The 19,838-nt window shown below is 34.2% G+C and overlaps 3 protein-coding genes across 3 annotated transcripts in view; 2 read left to right on the top strand and 1 right to left on the bottom strand.

Annotated features, from left to right (window-relative positions):
• Positions 1–19,838, bottom strand: part of LOC142340751 (uncharacterized) — a 107,847-nt gene that overhangs the window by 51,673 nt on the left and 36,336 nt on the right. The window lies entirely within an intron of this gene.
• Positions 3,741–18,920, top strand: LOC142340750 (uncharacterized). Its single transcript, XM_075391455.1, has 5 exons — positions 3,741–4,137; positions 9,679–9,742; positions 10,047–10,167; positions 17,938–18,080; positions 18,750–18,920. The coding sequence occupies exons 1-5, from the start codon at positions 3,898–3,900 to the stop codon at positions 18,902–18,904; spliced, it is 723 nt and encodes a 240-aa protein (XP_075247570.1). The 5' UTR covers positions 3,741–3,897; the 3' UTR covers positions 18,905–18,920.
• The window catches only part of LOC142341223 (oxygen-dependent choline dehydrogenase-like), a 66,583-nt gene continuing 65,978 nt past the window's right edge, over positions 19,234–19,838 (top strand). Inside the window, exon 1 of the mRNA XM_075392142.1 lies at positions 19,234–19,246. Within this exon, the coding sequence (XP_075248257.1) occupies positions 19,234–19,246 (13 nt within the window). The remainder of the gene's footprint in view (positions 19,247–19,838) is intronic.

Consider the following 19,838-nt stretch of genomic DNA (forward strand, 5'->3'; position numbering starts at 1 on the left):
TTGATCAAATCAAAAGAAACACGAAAGAAGTTATAGAGATCTTCAATTGGCTACAACCTCTTCACACAAAGAAAAACTTTGTGTTGAAAAAATTGATCAGCAACAAAGATGAAGAAAACTAAACGATACCGGACCACTTCGAATCAACCTGCAAAATTAAGCAAGGCGACGTTGAGCCAGAAACAGAGGAATCATCTTTACTTGAACTCCAATGGAATGTTACTGACAGACATTGGTTCCATTTATGACTGAGCTTTCCACAGAAAATCTTGTTCCCTCAGCAGCTTTTGCAAACGTTGCAGTAACATCTTTCGCCCTTTTATTTTTAAAATTGGGCGCAGAGATGAAAAACGATGCTGTTGTTTGATCACGTGTCTTACAGTACGAGTTGTGCATATAAAACAGTTCAAAAGCTGGACACGGACAGTTGTCTAAACATAATTATGTAGCTCATCGCTTGAAGAGGCAAAGCGATAACAATGATCAGTGACAACTGGACCGGGGCAGATATTTAAAAAAAAGATTTTGTCGCACCATGCAACAAAAAATGAATTACAGGACATTAAACTCCACATTGGTTTAGATGGAAGTTCAATCCAGTGCAGCACCTCATTTTGGAGGAATTTGCTGCAGTTTTGCAGAAATTGTTGCAGATTTATATGCAGTTTAGGGGAACCGAGCAATTACGGAAGACGTTCATTCAACAACACTGTGTCTTGTTGAGCAGACGTTGATTGCCAGACTTTTGGTCTTTGACACCAGTCAGTTCTGACAAAAAATGATTTGGAAGCTTTTGCCACAAACCACTTCCGGCTGGTTAACAAAAGCGTTTTCATACCATATTTACCATGCGCAGAGGAATTTGCTGATCATCAAAAACACGTTCTAAAAACATAGTCGTACTCGAAACTCATCTGGGACAGTTTCTGAAAGGAGAATCTGCCAATTGGAACAAAAAATTATGGATATGCGAGTCAGATAAAAACATGCACCAAGGTGATTTTGTTTGGTTGGTTGAAGTCAGTGACAAACAAGGATATTATATACTTGGTCGTATTACAGAAAATATTGCAGGTTCTGAAGGAGCCATTTGGTTACCAACGATTCTAAGGAACGATGGATCCTACTGGAGGCCCATTGTAAAGCTGGCTCGAGTGCTGCCAGTTTTAGATGATATTATCACGACGAAAAGCAGGGCCGACGGTGTAGGAGCTGAGCTTGCGGAGCTTGCGTCGTTCCGCAGTTTGAATTGGTGGGGAAAATAGAAGATAAGAACGGAGAGAGAGGCAACTTTTTTTGTTTTTGTTGTCAATTTTTGTCACAGCAGCTGTTTAGTCATAACAGTAGTCCCGGTTTTAATTATACTTACAAATATTGTAAAAGTCACGTCATTTGAGGGAAAATGATGAAATAACAATAGCGGCCCAACCCCACGTAGCAGAAACTGCCGCAGAAACCGGCTTTCTGCCTTTAACTCAGCCCAATTTTCCAAGGAATAAACTATCTTGAGCAGTAAATAACGTGTTACTGTGTGTCGCATTTTATGTTTTCTTTGAGCAGTAAATTGTTACTGTGTCTTGTATTGAAATTTATCCTTGAGTATTGAATTATTTGTTACTGTGTCCTGTATCTACGATTTGTTGGTGCAATTGGCTAGAATTCAACTGCTAAGAATCCCTGCTTCTGGTATTTCGACTCCTGAGTACAATGAGCGAAATCCAACTTCAGCTTAAGCTTAAATCGTTTTGCATAAACAGGTATTAGACATGTATTTTTGTCTACGATTTGTTTCCTTATTGGATAGAACTGTTATAAAAATAGAGGTCCCGTATTTTGTAATCTGTAGCAATCCAGTCTAATCTGCTTAACTTCCTCACGTTGGCGGACTTCTTGCAATGTTTTCCTCTTAAACCTGCTGATTCCCCGACTCGTGATGCAATGCTGCCAGTCAATGCGCACCGTTAGTTTTTAGTTCCAGGAATTTTTTTCGGTTAAAAAGGCTTGAAAGTTAATTAATCAAAATTAAATAATCTCTTAATCCGCGTTTTACAAAATGAATCATTGGACAAGCGTTGTTTTTGCCGTGCTTTATCAGTATTCCTATGGTTTTTTTTTCGTAACTCCGCCACTGCCGTTTGCAAGCTCGGGATGAAAAAGGAGGTTGGTAAAACCACACAAAATATATTTGAGAATCTCAAAATTTAAGTTTTTAGCTTGACTCGAGAACATTTCGGACAATCTATATTAAAAATTTTCAAAAATTTTTAATCTATTTTAAAAATTTGTAAAATAAACATTGAAAAACAATTTGGAGTAGCACAGTTACAAAAGAATATTAAAGAAACTCTGTAGAAAAGTGTACAAGTTATCGATTTTTATTAATAGAGACTACGAGTCAGGTGTCACACTTCAACGCAAATAAAGCCTGGAAACAATCCTTGCAATGATGGTTTTGCGTTACATAAATGTGAAAGCCGACCAAAAAATCAAAAACAACTCAAAATTTTTTGCGATACGACCAACTTGTAAAACTATTATGATTTACGAAAGAACTGTTAGAAAATATGGCCTACATATACTGCTGAGCATAATTTTTCCTGTCAAAATTTTTCTACCCAAGAGAAAAACAAGTTTCAGTGTACGTTTTGTTTGCAGCATTTTTATGCCGCCAAAATAGAGAGCAAAATATATTGTGCAATAGCATTATATCTCAGGTATCATGATGGAATGATATCATGAAAAGCAGCAAATTGCTATTTTCCTACTTTTTGATAGCTCTCAGGCCTTAAAAACATCGATCAATTAAATGCCTTCTGCTTCGTTTTGAATTATGAAAGTCAATGATGAGAAAAAGAAATTGTGTTGTTGCCAAATGACTTTTTATATTGGTGGCTATAAAGCAGTAATTTTTTAGATAATACGTCACTTACAAAACAACTTATTAACTTCTAAAGATCTGGAAACACAACAATTCAAGTTTTAGCCTCAGAGTATTTCAGGAATATAAACAGAATAGAAAAAATTCAGCTCAGATATTAAAAAACGAAAGCCGGAAGAACATTCCTTGTTATCTTGGCACTTTTTGCCGTGAGTTTTTTGTGAACTTTTTGTTATGATTAACAGTTGTAGTTAGTAATATCCTGTTTGCACATAAAATGAGATTACCGTTTTTGCGGCTGGGCAACTAACAATTTTTTATAAATATATTAATAGATTTTTTTTCATAGCCAAAGCTTTGGTCAACATATTTTTAATTTCTAAGCATTCCCTTACGCTTATTATATAAAAAATTTCGAACAGAAACATTTTCCTTACGAGTCGTTTGACCCTATGCGATTTGCCCTGCACTAGGGGGTTCGTGGACGCTGACAAATCGGTTAAATCTATTTGCTATCTTGTTAACAAGAATTCACGTGAAATCTAACGACCAATTTAGTTGGAAAATTCAAAACGCAGCTTTGTAAGTTCTTTTTAACAATTTTCTATTAAATATCACAATTTATGCGTCACACGATAACAGTAAATTGCAAATTAAGTGTGCAAAAGTTAATTGAATAACAAAATTTAATCTCGTAAAGTGAACTAAAGTTGGAATTAGATTATATTAATTTCGCATAAAAGCTGCTAACATCAAAGGCGTGAATTTTAATTACATTGAGTGTGAAATTCAATTACTTTTAAGGTGGATTTTAAATACAAATCGCCGAAATGTAATTACTTTGAATCTGTCAAATGTACTTTCGATGACAACATGAAATCTAATGATAACTTTCTGTAAGAATTTTAATTTTTCTTTGTCGTGAACTCTGCTTGCACATTCTTGCTTTCGTGCTGCAAAAATCGGCAGTTAAATTTATGAGAAAAAATCAAAAATCAAAGCAACGATAAAAAATAAAAATGCATGTTCAAATTGGTTCTCTCGGAGTTTTTGTTATTTGGCAACTTCAACTCGTTGCTTGTGATGAGATTCTTCCAATTGGCGACCACAAGCAGTGTTTGAGCAATGCGGATTGCCCGGGATATAGGAAGTTCAAAAATGTGTACGGCGACGGCGACGACTATCGCTACAATTACGACTACAATACCTACTGGTGCTGCCGAGGCACGTGCTCGCTGGAAATGTGCGACACATGCTCGGTTAGTTTTCGAGTTTCGAAGAACCAACATTCAACAGATCTATTTCACGCCCAGAAATGCACATACAATAAACACGCAAAATTATACAAATACGCTACACTTGCACACAAAACATAGAAACGTAGAGAAACAACACACGCACACACACACACACACACACACACACACACACACACACACAAACACACACAGACACACACACACACGCACAAACACATCGAATCCACACACAGTACCAAGTGGAAATGGTAAACAAGTCCAGCCATATCCCAAAGCATCTCGAAACGCTTCAGTCAAAGCAAAAATTATATGTCACTATTCAGTTTCGGTTTGTTGTCAAAATGGACTGAAAACTACATTAGGTTCTAAAGCTCAACCGAAAAGTTTTTTTGAAGAGCTTAATTGAACAGAATACAAAGCAGTGACAACAATCCTGTATCAGCAATTTCGAAAAAAAGCTTTTTCAAATTCTTTAACAATCCATGTTTTGAAAAACAATTGAAAACCCGGGATGTCGATATAGAAAAATCGAAACAGTAGAAAATAAGGGGAAAGCGAAACTTTACTGCAACAAATACAACCTAAAAAAGTTAATAATCTTTTGCTTAAAAATTGGCGGGATCACTCTCAGCTAGAACGAGATCAGTTGAAATCAACCAATTTATCTGGTTACAGCTATATTGAATCTTTCAAAACTTCACATGTACAGGTTTCATTATGAGAAAGATCGTACAATTTACAGGGACTCTGATTCTTTAATGTATGAAATTTAAACTGATGACATATGCAAAGATGTTGCACCGTTGAATCACATATTTGATTTCAGTGATCGCCCTAAAGATCATAAGTTGCAGATTAAAATCAACAAAAAGTGACACCAAAGTCACCCTATGAACAGAATTATGAAGGAAGCTCTTTTTCTACAAAATAAAAAAATACTCTGTAAAATCGTTGCAAACAGTCTAACAAGTATATAAGGGGTGAAGAAACATGAGTACAGGAAACTACATTGTGAGAAACTCAATGCAGTTCTCAAAACCAAGTCACCTCTGAGAAAAGTACTAAGAGCTATATATAGAGTCAAATACAGTCTTCACAAAAATGAATCTTTCAAAATCGCCTCGTGCGTTTTTTTATTATAATAGAATTTTTCAAAATTATTTTCTTCGTCCGTATGCAGATGGTCACTCCAAATCTGGTGGAAAAAAGAAAAACTTCTAGAACGAACACTGAAATCCTATTATGAGATCAATGAAAGCGAAGTCATGAAATCTTTAACTGGAAACTGTATAACGAGTTGAAGAAACTTTTTCCTCAACCTGAACCTGGCTTCTGGCAACTTTCTCAAATTGAGTCACGTGATAAAGAAATAAATAAACAGCCGTTTCAAGATGTCTGTATATCAATCTGGATGCAGAAGAAGAGCCAGTTCTGTTTTCACCTCAATTGGGGGTCTCATTAAACTTGGGATAAAAACCTACAACTACTCCGCGCATGAAGTTCTGGTGAAAACATAAGCTCTAAGAGGAGATAGCTGTCTAATTCCACTCCAGTTGCGAGCCTCAAAAAGAATTGACCAGGAGAATAAAAAAGCCGACGGTTATTTTGCGCAGTGTTTTCTGAAAATCACAGATCTAGAGGGGGATAGCTGACCAATTCCAAATATATTGATAGTCTTAAAAGGTATCTGCGATTAGACAATCAAAACTGCGACTAATCAGTGCAGGAAAAATTTGTCACATAGTCAGCTCAAAAAAATGACTTCAACACCCAAATCTTAACATTGATGACTAAACTTTCTCTACCTTAAATGAAAGTATTCTTTTTGGCAAAGACAAAGAATCATACATCTCAAAGGCTTCCTTGAACAGTGATGCACCAGACTATAATGAACTTCTCGGAATATCAACAAAAACTGAGCGGCGCAAACTCTGGAGGAATGCCAAACCGTTTTGAGGGTAAACAGTTTTGTCAATTGTTTGTATATTGTTATTCTTTGTTGTTTCATGCAGGTAATTAATATTGTTTTTTTTGCTTTTTTCAATTTATTGCTTTCTATTTTTAGATTTAGGATCGGCCTTAGGGAATAGCATGAATTTCACTTTTGTTCAAAATTGTTCATTCTCGCAGCTGCAAAATGATGAAGCCAATACAAGTTCAGGAATCAAACACATGTTAACGGGAAAATTGCCAAGAAATGTTTCTTGCGCAAGCAAGATTGATCATGTTTCGATCAAATGAGTCAAAAAGTGGCCTAGGGTTCTTACATTTGTTACTACTTGCACACAAGCATCTAAACTAATCTAACTAAAGCACAGCCAATACCTTAGACATTTAAAGATAGTAATGGTATCAGAATCGTACTATGTAAGCAAACTTTTTATACTTCATAGGCTAGTGTCAAACAATACGCGTACTACTTCAGTACAATTCCACTTCTATTGTCAAACTTGCATTAATAAACAAGATTGCGTTTCCATAAAAAACAATTTAGCACGACCCAAAAAAAATAGGAGTAAAACTAAGGTATATATTTGTGGTGGATGCTGTTTTCTGCTAAGAACGGGGCATGTTACTTTACTGAACCGCATTGTGGACAAACTCCTGCTGAGCTTTAGCTTGTCTTTTTATTACAATTCAAAGGATTTGAATTGAATTCGGACGCTGTCTGTTTGTTAAGATCGACTAACACAATTTGACTTTGACTTTTACGTTTTTTTTCAATCATTGCATCGCATTTTTTTCTAAATATGTTCCCGAGCCGTTTACTGTCCAATCAAGGTGCAGTTTTTTGTTTAATGAAATTTTTTGAATTGTTTCAGGACTTTTCCTGCTTTGTTTTTTGTTTATTTATCCGACCCCACTTGTGGGGGGAGAAACTCTATACTCAAATGGTTTTTTTTGTTCAGATAATTTTTGCCGATCGATATATTCATCGTAGAGAAACGTGATTGGTATCATTAAGACGCTCGTTCAGGAAAGAATTCGATATTAAATTTTTTTTTTGAATTTCGTTTATTCGAGGAGTTATCGAGGTTTAAACTTTCATGAGAACATGGAGTACTTGGTTAACTTTTGTTCAATTTTAGCGTAATTTTGTTCAGTTTAACATTTTTTCTACAAATATTTTTGTTCAGAAATACCTTTCACGCTAACAAATGCATCAATTTGGTGTTCGTTATAGACGGAAGGCGATTAAAAGGACTAATTCTGGTCTCATAGGGAAATATACTACAAAAAAAATTCAATTTGAGAGCTGTTTTTTTAGAAAACTTTAATTTTTTTTTGTTTTTTATGTTACTAAAGGAATAGTCAGTTTTCATATCGAGGATCCGTTAATGACAAACGTAATTTGTAGTCCAATGATTTACAGTTAACGACATACCTAATTTACAGTGCGATCAAAAGTTTTTGGCTTCGACTCTCAGTGATTGCAATGTTTAAAGAAATTTTGATTTTCTTTTTGAGGGTTTACTGAGTTTTTGAAGTCCTATTTCATAGACAAGTTGACTAAAAGTGCAGAAGTCTTCTTGATGAGCTTCAAGTAAAACTATAGAGTGCTTTGAGGGACAGCTAATGGCTGTTAAGACTTTAAAAAAAATTTCGAAAAAATTTTTAGATTGTTAGCCGAATTGATTTTTGCAAACTCTAAGTCAGTCTGAGTAATGAGGGCACTTTCGTACTTTCTAGTGCAACCCAAACTAAACTGATTAGCTGTTTAATCTTAATTTATTGAATGTATGGCTTCGATGCGACGAGTTTTCTCAAAATTTTTTTTCAATTTTGTATAATTTTTTTTTCATAACTTTGCTTCCTTTTGAGACCTTATCGATTTATCCTAATATTGATTGATTGATTGCATTGGCTCAATTATGACCTTAAAATAATCGTGGATAAAATTTTCAAAGAAAAGTTTTTGCCTGTATTTGTTATTGTTTTCATAGTCATAAGACTTATTCCGATGTCATATTGATGACTGGCCAAATGCAAACAGCATTTTTTCCATCAAAACATAATGTAGCGTTTTTATTGACTTCCGTTGAAAGTTAATAAATCTAATGTCGTTGATACTACGGGCTTTCTCAAAGATTTGTGGTTATAAATTATTTGTTGATTTTTTGAAGTCGTAGAGTTAAAAAGAGAAAAATCCTGATGTTGATTTAAGAAAAAAATTAAAAAATAGAAACTTTTGTACTTAAAACGTCGACACTTTTGTCTCAACTTTTCTTAGAATTTATTTTTTTTGCTGTTTTTTTCTCTATGTAGTCGTAAAATGCTGAGAGGTCTCATAAGCTTCCAATTGAAAATTGAAGGATTGATATTACTCTATACAGTCATTTCATAGCAAATATTTTGAATTTTATGGTACTATTCGGTTTTTGGTTATTTGTTTAGTCTTTGCATAGTTTTGTTGTTCTTTTCGTTAACTGGTAACTTATTCTCATAATTGAGACGTTCCATCCAACTCCTTGTAATTCAAAAATTAAAGTTTCTATATATTATTTCGTTACCGATATTTCATTTGTGAGACCATATGCGTTTTCATAAATGTTTTGAGAGTTGTCAAATTTTGGTTTTTTTTCTATTCTTTTTATCACATTCGCGTAATAAGAGAGCCCAATAATTTTCAAATGAAGCCCATATGAACTTATTTAATCGTTCAGTATAATTTTAGCTCAATTAGTATAGATAACAATTGAATTTAAAAAAAAAACAATTTTTAGATAATAGCTACCAATTTTAATGGCTTCAATAATTTGTGTTTTTGCAGATTGCTTGTAATTTTTTTGAGCCTTTCTGCATCTTTAGTTCGTTTCTATGGCTTAATCTAACCAAAAACAGGTCCTAACATTTTAGTAAGGTCTTTTTAGTAAATTTATCGCAAACAGTTTTGTTAAAACCTAATGATTTTTAAGACGTTTGAATTTATTTGGTTTAAAAAATGTTGATAGATTTTGAATTTCGCTTTATTATTTTTTCTTTTTACTCGTTGCCTAGTCTTGTTAAGGAAAAAAGTCATCTGCCGCATAATTAAGATAAAAAAGTTTTTGCAGTTAAGGTTTTATCTGATAGCATTTTGCTGTTAATTTTTTAGTTTTGCTTATTTTGAATTTTTTTTTATCTCGTTGTCGTTTTATTGGCAGATCTCTTGAGCGCTCTAATGAGGCACGACATTATGTAATTCAATCAGTAGTTCGGGCGTGAAAGATTTTTTAAAACTCAAACATTTATTTTTCGTTATCTCTTCATTTGGTTGACAATTAAGTCAAAAATATAGATCAACTCGGGCCGAACGCACATTATCGAGCCTCCTTGTTCATATCTAGATGCTGAGAAACCAACCAGCAGTTCACTCGCCAAAGAAATTATGTCGTTGCAATTGACGCTTTTTTGCCTTTTTGACGTTGAAAACTTGTGGCTATTATTTTTGAAAATTTCACCTTTTTTCATAATGCACACAAAATTATACGTATGTCATTGGCTGGGAAGTAGGATGCAAAAGCTCGATTTCGACCTTAATATGAATCGTTTTCTTTTCAGACGGACAGAGATTGTCATTCATACAACGGTCATTATACCAACGTGAACTACAACTGTTGTGAAGGTAACACTTTTATTATTTTGCTCACACAAGTTAACAGGTAACAGACACAAATTATTACCGAATTTTCCAAAATAACTTCAGAAGTCCAACTTAGTTGGAAAATGTTGCTACGGTCTGTTTTGTTGACCCTCAGAGCTGTTTCTCTTATTAAGTTGAAAAAATTAATTACAGACACTCATATTTCAACCACAGGGATGGGAGGGGGGGGGGCAGTTCTCCTTGATAGCTTTAATCAGTAGGATCATGGATCCTAAAATGTTAGTTGAGCTTTGATCTGCTGTAATATTTGACTTGGTGATATTAGGAGAGTGTACTGACAATAAGTGCATTGACTTCGAGCACATCCCAGACCACTGCACTAAGGACGCAGACTGTGTACCAGGCGGAGACTACTTTGACGATTATGGATTCGACACTATCCACAGGTAAACTCACTCACGCCCCTAGTTGAGATCTAGATTTATGGACCAAAAAGGGCCATGGAAAAACTCTGACAAAGAGTCTCGACTTTAGCAAGACTGACAATTGGTCAATCAAGGCAGCGCGAGATATACAAAAGATCAAAATCATTAAAAAAACATATCTCGCGACCCGGGCCGAGGCGTCAACGCCAAAAAATAACACAAAAAAATTATATATATATATATATATATATATATATATATATATATATATATACATATATATATTTATACATTATATACATACATATATATATATATATATATATATATATATATATATATATTGTACTGAAGTGTGCTACACTCAGCAACACTATTTGATAATATTAGTGCTATTATGAGAATTTACGTTATAGTGCGTGAAGCCCAAACCCGAATTGGAGAAAATCCACAGTAACGTGTGAACAAATTACTAAGGAGTTTTGAATAAACTACTATTTTAAGATCACTAACACAAACTGAGAATACAATGAGGTGATATTGTCACGCCACTTTGAGAACACCAACTTAACCTTGGTAACTCTGTCGACACTGCTATCTCTATCCGTGTCCGCAAGTATAAAAGGAGCTTGCACGCTCAACCACCAGCACACATTTAATTTAGAACATTTTGTAACAATTTCTTAACTGAGAACTTTCTAAGTCAGAAAATATAAACTTAGCACAATTTTGAAAATCAGGTAAGTTCAGCTTAACTTCTCTAAGTTATTAATTAACATCTCTTAAATTCTATCTAAGTTACAGGTTAACTTAGAATAATTCAACCTCTGCTAACTAGTGCTATCTCAATCCTAATAGCTTTAACTATTCTATCCCTTAATGCTCGGTTCATATTTGATGCTGTTTAACATAACTTATTAATTCAAATTTGCATTTAACTTTCTTTAATACTTAACTATATACCAAGAGTAGAACTAGGAGTTGAACCCTCAGTTTACACATGTGTTCCCGCGATAAACCCCTTCGTTTAAGTATCTAATGTACGGACTAGCGGTACAAATGGTGGTCCCAGAGAGGCCACTGCTTCTAATCAACAGTTTCTAATCAACAGAAAATAGTTGCATTCTTTGTAACATCAGACAGTAACGCAAAGTTTGTCATATTTTGGTTACCCTATAACCCCGCTCACGTTTAATAGCTAAAATATCAGATTACTTTCACTGATAATATTAACTTGATTTTGTTAGACGTACCTTATGCTGCCTTCGTTTATTAAATGGAAGACGGAGAAATCAAAAATTCACCAGCAAAAGACGAAGTAATAAACTTAAATTACAAAATGTTTCAATTTTTGTTAATTTGTTTGGCTATGTTCTCGTCTGTTGCAACTGATAGTGAATCTCAAATTAGAATAGAAATATTTCTTGAATATGCCGATTCTCACCCACACTTCATAGAATGTGTCAAAAATGGAAACATTTGTTTACCTGAGAAAATTCCGTATCTTAAATTATTAGAGCCTCCTGACAAGCCATCAATTTCTGAAATATGGTCAACAATTGTTGACCATTCACCGCCATCACTGAATATAGACCAGTTCTTTAAAGAAAAGGTTACTGATAAGAAAATTCTCCTTTCAAAAGTAGAATGTTTTTTAACTTACATAGGAAGCCAAATTCGTTCTGCTCAGTTTCTTAAACTTATTGCTATAATACCTCTTGCCCTCCTCTGTGTTATCACTGCTTGCTATGCAAAATATTTTTTTTCTTATATTTCTTGCATTATTACTCTTGACGTCTCTCACTGACGCCAGATCAATTGAAAAGATAAGTATTTATAAAAATACAACTCCTAACCTTCATGTAAATCCCTTTGACTGCCCAAAAATATCTTAAACCAGATTTATTCTCTCAACAAAGTAGCACCCTGCGAAATTAGCCCTGATAAAATTGGCAATCACCAAGCACGAGTCACTCTCTACCAAAGAAATTATAAAGTTAATTTAGAAGCAACTATGTGTCAAGCAACCCAACAGCAAATACGTTGGTTTCGCGATTCTTTTGACTCAAGCGGCATAGATGCCAGACATAATACTATTACTACTTCAGTTAAGCTTGATGCTCAGAAAAGCAAACTTGCAAAGGAAAGAAAAAAGATAAAGCTTTCCCCTCCTTCCAGTTCAGTAGAATTCGATTTTGACAAATCTTTGTTCTCAAACCTTAACTCAGGCGATGTTGGAACTGGAAACAATGAATGTAACTCCCGAGGTTGGATTACACACTACACTCCTGAAACATATATGCAAAATGTTAGCCTGAATGTAAAACTTAGAGATGGCACAGTTAATAACTGGCAAAATATACCTCTACCTTGTCCTTTATCAGCCGGAGGCTGCAATTCTACATCTACTGATCCATTTATATACACTTGGGATGAACCCAATAATTGTCTTTTCACTATGATTCGCACTTTTGACGCTCAAATGATTAAAGCTAATGACAAATACTACATAAAAAATGATCCTAAACTTAGCTCAGCTCAGTCAGATTTCGATTTAAAAAGCTTATGTTCCAAGTTTATAATAAACCACAGTCTTTATTTAGTCATACACAAATAGTATACCCTACGCCATATGGTTCTTTATATAATAGTCGTCGTGACAGTTTCGATATGAACACTGGAGAACCCATTCACAAATTTAAATCTGATACCGGTGCTATCACGCTTAAAAATAAATTTTATTCCAGTGATAAAAAAACAGTTGATACAAAGCATTTTCAAATTTGTGAAAATTTTAATTTCGAAGCCCGTCTTTGAACAAGAGTTGACTATTTGCACTTTAATAACTTTCGGCAACTTCAAACTTCTACTCTAGAGCTATTAAGAAATGACTGTGAATTAGAACGCTCAAATATTCTCAACATTTTAATGATTTCTCATGGAAATCAGCGTTTAGCTGAATATACCTTAACAAGAAACAGATCTATGTTTATCAAAACAACCGTCAATGTTGCCCGACTATATAATTGTCTTGAATTTCATTCACCCTTACAAATTCTAAGTAAGTGCTATAACCGAATACCAATTCTCTATGAAGATGCAATGCATTTCGTTGACCCGATTTCTAGACAAACCTTCACTGAAGCCGAAGAACAATTGTGCTCTGATAAACATTTAAGCTTATTTCAACAGGATGTTGATGATGACAATTCATGGTAACCCCAAAAATAACAAAAGGAAGAGGACCTGCACTCTTTAAACCACACATAGTCATTCAGCAAATTGCGGATATAATTACTGCAAGCTTTCAGCCTTCTATCTACACATATAAAGAAATGATGGTTTTCTGGAATTCAATAAGTTTCAACTCCAGTATGAAAGGAGTTCAAAAGCATTTTACGAAATCATTATTAGGTAACAGAGAATCATTTTCAATTAATTCAGGAACAATTTATTGTATTTCTAGAAAAATTTATCTAGATTCATTTATTTCACCGGACTTCTTTATAATCAATTTGTTGAAACCTTTGGCAAAATACAAAATAAAACTGAGCGATGCGGAATATTCTTTGCCGCTTTCTTATCAAATAAGTTACTCATCGACATAGTCTTATGCTTAATTCGAGCAATGCAAATTAACCAAATTACAGATGCATCTATTCACTTTGGTAAAGCACTCTTTGCTGCGATATTTGATTTAATGTCAGTCCCAATTCTAATTTCTATCTATCAAGCAACTAATTCAGAGAATAATAACACTGATGGAAATAGAGAACGGACAATGCAAGTTCAAAAATCTGAAATAACAACTAAAGTTACTCAAAGCCCACCTTATGATAATAATAGAATGCGAACTCTAACCCATGAGAATAAAAGTGATTATCCAAACCTAAATGATGAGAATAATAGAGACAAAAACAGAAACGATCACAACGTACCTACGTCTCCAGCATAGGATCAATTCCTCTATTACTCTAATATCATCAAACTATATGAGGATCATATAATACAGACTGACTTCTTTTTTACAACTGATTTTTTACGAAAGAGAATACAAAAAAAATAATAAAAAGAGATTAGTTGCAAAATAATTCCAAAAATTATACTCCTGGAATAGAATAAGAGTAGAGAATACCTGATATTTCAGGAATTTTCTTCAATCACTAACGAATTGATACCAGTCTTTCCGAAGGAATTTTCAAGTGGTTGGCCTGAATACAATACCCAATCAGCTTCTAAACTTCAATCTGGAGTTAAACAACTTGACCGACTAGTACAAACCACAACTCACGTTACCCCATCTACTACTTTTCTCTCAGCTATCAAGATTTCAGCAGTACAAATTCAAGCAACTAGTGATCAACAACAACGGTTACATCATCCAAAAGGAGAACTAAAACTGCAGATACAATTGCAAAGAAACAACCACGTAAACAATTCATTAGAGAGACATTCAGCCCAGTGACACTGCTAGAAGTAAATATACCCAAGACAAACAGTACGGTACCCAACGTCTTAGCAAACACTACAACTACTCAGTCTTCACGACAAAACCTTCATAATCTTCATCGGTACACAACTACCCCCCTGCAAGACCGCCTACAAGAACAACATCAAGCTGAAATACAAGCTAAAACCCCCGATTTTAATCGACACTCAAACTGCGACTCCAATTTAATCTACCAGTTTTAACCCAACTTCAGTAGATTCAGTCTCATTGGTTATTTGTCGCACAAGAAAGCATAATTACTAACTAATCACACTCTCCAAGGACAAACCATACTAGTCCCATTGACAATATTACAGCAAATTTCACTCCTCAGCTTGATATCTTTACTTATCAGGTATAGCAAAATTTTGTGACAGAAAAGCACCGCTCTCAACACCTCGAACAACGGATTACTGAGCTCCAACTGGAGATCGCAAATCTGAAGCATCAACTCCACATCCTCCGCTCATCACCTTGAGCACTCACGGAATGAAATAGATAAATTTGTGGTTGTTGATGTTCAGTACGTCCTTCATTACTTCTTCTTCTTTCTCCGGCGGTGAGGAAAATTATTCTTTTAACACAATCGTTTTCACGCTTAATTATTAGAGTTAATTTGATCAATTCTTCGATCTTACTCGCAATTTATAGTAAACAAGGAGTCCGTTCTTATCTCTAGAGTGCTGATTTTATTTTTTGTCCCCTCTCTAATAAAAGCTATTCTTTGCCGATTTACCTTGCCTATACCTTAGTCAACAGAGAGTTTATTTTCATCATTCAATTTTTCCATCGAATTCCATAATTTATTTAATATCTTAAAATCTTTTGATAGACGTTAAGTACTTCAAAAAATATTGTGATCTCGCTGAATTTTTTCAATCGCAAGTTATTAAAACTTCGAAAGCGTTCTTAGTTGGAAAAAAATTCGATACCCCATTGTCAGTTCATTAGACATTTGATTTACAAGAGATCATCTTATTCTAGCAAGATAACAATTCCAATGAAATTGTAGTTTATTTTCATCAAATTCCTGAGTACTATTTATTTGAAATTCTAGAGATTATTCATACAGAAGAAATTTTAAACATCAATAATCTAAATTTTCGACCACTAACTTATTTCAATTAAAATGATGACCAAATTACGGAATTAGAACATTTTACATACAATGTTACAACATTTCGTTAACGGTTTATCTTGATCGCCATCCGCCATATATAGTTTAAGTACTGTTTGAACCTTCACGTCAATTCCTGTCAAGGATTAATTTGTCTTCATTCTCACCATTGCTGCTAACACAAAATTTGAATTACTACAACATTCAAATTGAATACATAATTTGAAGGAGGCCTTGATATCGAATGGTTTAGAGACTATTGCCAATTTTCTGAACATGTTGAATCTGCATGGATAAACTCATCTAAACAAATTATTTTTGTCGATAAATTTTACAAGGTGTCTGACTTGGGTTATTCTGAATTCCAAGGCGAAGTTATCCTATTCCTTGAAGACTTAGAACAAAAAGATACTGTTATTTTTTTGAATTGATGACAAAAAGCCAAATTAATCACCTCATGACGATAATTCAAAACAATCAACAAAGTCTAAACATTAATTCTTTAAACTATAGCTTTAAAGCTCACTTCGATTGAATCAATAATTAGCAGTACTCAAATAAAGATGAATTAGGAAAGCGAATTCTTTATTTGGGGAGTTATTTCAGCAACACTAACCCTTATGGTGTTGTGCGCCTTCATTTTAATCTCTTTATTCATTTACCTTGCTTGTCATTATAGACCATTAAATTAACCAACGGATGTATTTCAACGGATTATTCATCTTTAGATGTATTAACAGTACAACATTTATAGAAAAACAACAAACGGTCTACTACGACTACCACCAAAAATTTTGGACATACTATTTTGTACAGCTTAGTATCTCAGGACATCGTCAACCCTTCTTCAAGAGAAAAACTTAGAAACAAGAAGCTACGATGCATTTTAGAACTTTAACCAAGTAATCAACCTCAAAAACATTTAAGCTTAATTATTATAAAGTTAAGCTAAATAAATTATTCATTTATGGACAATTTGATGTTTTCATTTAATACATATGGACCGGGATGGGATGTACCGAAGCGTGCTACACTCAGTAACACTATTTGATAATATTAGTGCTATGTTGAAAATTTACGTTATAGTGCGTGAAGCACAAACCTGAATTGGACAAAGTCCACTTTAACGTGTGAACAAATTACTAAGTAGTTTTGAATAAACTACTATTTTAAGATCCTTAACTCAAACTGAGAAAACAATGACGTGATTTTGTCACGCCACTTTGAGAACACCAACTTAACCTTGGTAACTCTGCGGACACTGCTATCTCTATCCAATAGGATACTAGAGAACCACGTGTCCGCAAGTATAAAAGGAGCTTGCACGCTCAACCACCAGCACAATTTGGTTCCCGATAACTTCTGATTTAAATCATACTCGCGTATTGCTCCCTTGCTTAAATCTCAGCTTACTTGAGATAGATTTTAACTTAGAATTTTTTGTGACAAGTTCATAACTAAGAACTTTTCAAGTCAGAAAATATTAACTAAGCACAATTTTGGAAATCAGGCAAGTTCAGCTTAACTTTTCTAAGTTATAAATTAACATCTTTTAAATTCTATCTAAGTTACAGGTTAACTTAGAATAATTCAACCTGTTCTAACTAGTGCTATCTCAATCTTAATAACTTCAAGTATTCGTTCCCTTAATGCTCGGTTTATATTTGATGCTGTTTAACCTAACTTATTAATTCATAATTGCATTTAACTTTCTTTATTACTTAACTATATACCATGAGCAGAACTAGGGGTTGAACTCTCGGTTTATACATGTGGTCCCGCGATTAACCCCTTCATTCAAGTATCTAATGTACGGACCAGCAGTATAATATATTATACTGCTGGTCCGTACATTAGATACTTAAACGACGGGGTTAATCGCGGGACCACATGTATAAACTGAGAATTCAACCCCAGACCGAATATGTCAAATATCAGACTTTAATTTGACTTGAGAAAGTCTCTGAAAATTTTTTAGCTATAATATATTTTTTTCGAAAATTTTTTAGCTATAATATATTTTTTTCTACTTTTTTAGCTAGATATATAACTGGTTTGAGTTTAGTTATTCACACTTCGATCTCTCATTGTTTGATATTAGTGAATAATCTCCGATTCTTGTGTTTCTCATGGCTAGGACGTTCTTTTGGCAAGAGCCTATAAGTCATGGTCATACTCATTTAAGGTGTTGTGATGGACAGTGCAAGTTTGAGAGGTGTGTGAACGAATGGATCTTCAGTGGGGCTTTGTTTGGGCTGGGTCTCCCTCTCGTGGCCATCGTGATCATCGTCACCATAATCGCTGTGTCCTGTGTCAAAGTCAAGAAAAGTCAGTATTGACACCACACTCACTGGATCCTCCCCCGCCCCCATCTTAGTTATCATATCAAGTATAATCCCCACCCCATTATTGGTACACAGTCCATAACGGGGGGGGGGGGGGTTATAATGCGTTAAGGAAAAGACCCCTGTATTTTACCCGTAACCAAGTAATCTTTTGCAGTTTCTTTGTTGTACTGACGTGATTGTAGGTGCCATACATTTTGGAACTTTCTTGCGTATTATTAGCAAGCTTTTTTGTGTACAGGTGGATTTTTATGCCAGTCAGAAGCAAAATCTGCACGAAGTTTTAACAATAATGTTTGACGATGAATATCAAGTTCAAAAGTGCCATCAAGCCACTGAGCTGTTTTAAAGACTTTCAACGTGTACTACTCTATTAAAACACAGCTCTGTAACCTCACCAGCGAATTTTCTCATGACCTGTTAACCGAAACTTGATACACATTGCCATGCTATGTAAGATTTTGATTACTATAGCTCAACTCGAAGCATCCTGTCAAGATCTTGATAGGCAAAAACTTTCCTTAAACACCTTGGTAAGATCTTAATAAAGAATTCTGGCGCAATTTTCCAATTTTTTTGCGCAGAAAAAAAATAGTTTAGGAAGCCAGTACATTTTTGAGCATCGATACATTACATTTGTATTGAATTTTAGTGAGGCACCAGCAATGCTCTTGTGCCACAAATCCTACAGATACTAATGACTCTTCAATGACTGGAGGCACGGAATCTGTGGAGGGGCCTGCAATGGTACCACCATCCACATTCGATTACAAGGAACTCAAAAACGAGGAAGCTATCAGCGTCTAATAACAACTTACAGTCTATATGCATATATATATATATATATATATATATATATATATATATATATATATATATATATATATATATATATATATACATATATATATATATATATATATATATATATATATATATATATATATATATATATATATAGCGTTAGCTTCTGTACTCTTTGGATAAATAAACAGCTCATTCGCAAAATTAACAAGAAAAAGATATAATGAACAATAACATGCCTTTATCACAAATTTTAATACCATTTGCTCGCAGCTAGTGTTATACCCAGACATTTCCATGATATTATCTCGCAAGTGTCGATACATGTAGTAATGAAACGTGCAAGTTCTTGAAAGATAATTATTTACAAACTTACTTAACATGACTTCATTGAGGTATTGGATATTAGTAAGCTGTCTAAAGATCGAAAAGTCATTATTAAGAAACTTACAAGATCTTGCATGATAACTAAATATTATTCTCGCACATTAGTTAGATTTCAGAGATATATTTTGCTTCTTGGCCTTGTACAGCCAGAAATCTCTCAACTCAATAAAAATTTCTTGCTTCAAAAGTTCTTCAAACATAGCAGACTTTCGATAAACAAGAACAAATCGATTGGGTTAGCTATTTACATTCTGTTGAAACTTTATAAGCCTCATTGAAAAAAACATCTTCGACAATTTAAATTTCCCTCAAACGTCGTTTGAAGCAATTATTGTAAACGTGAGTAGTAATAGGGTGAGCAAGTCTACCCGGGGGGGGGGGGGGTGTAGACCCCATGTATTAAGATAGGGTATAGGAGTAATTTTTGAGAGAGGGTCTACACTAATGTATTAAGATAGGGTATAGGCGGCGTACATGTATTAGGATTAGTAATAGCGGCCGCCACGTATTAAGATTAGTAATAGCGGCCGCCACGTATTAAGATTAGTAA

Source organism: Convolutriloba macropyga, chromosome 6, assembly GCF_964194025.1.
Source record: "Convolutriloba macropyga chromosome 6, txConMacr16.3, whole genome shotgun sequence".
Lineage (NCBI taxonomy): Eukaryota > Metazoa > Xenacoelomorpha > Acoela > Convolutidae > Convolutriloba > Convolutriloba macropyga.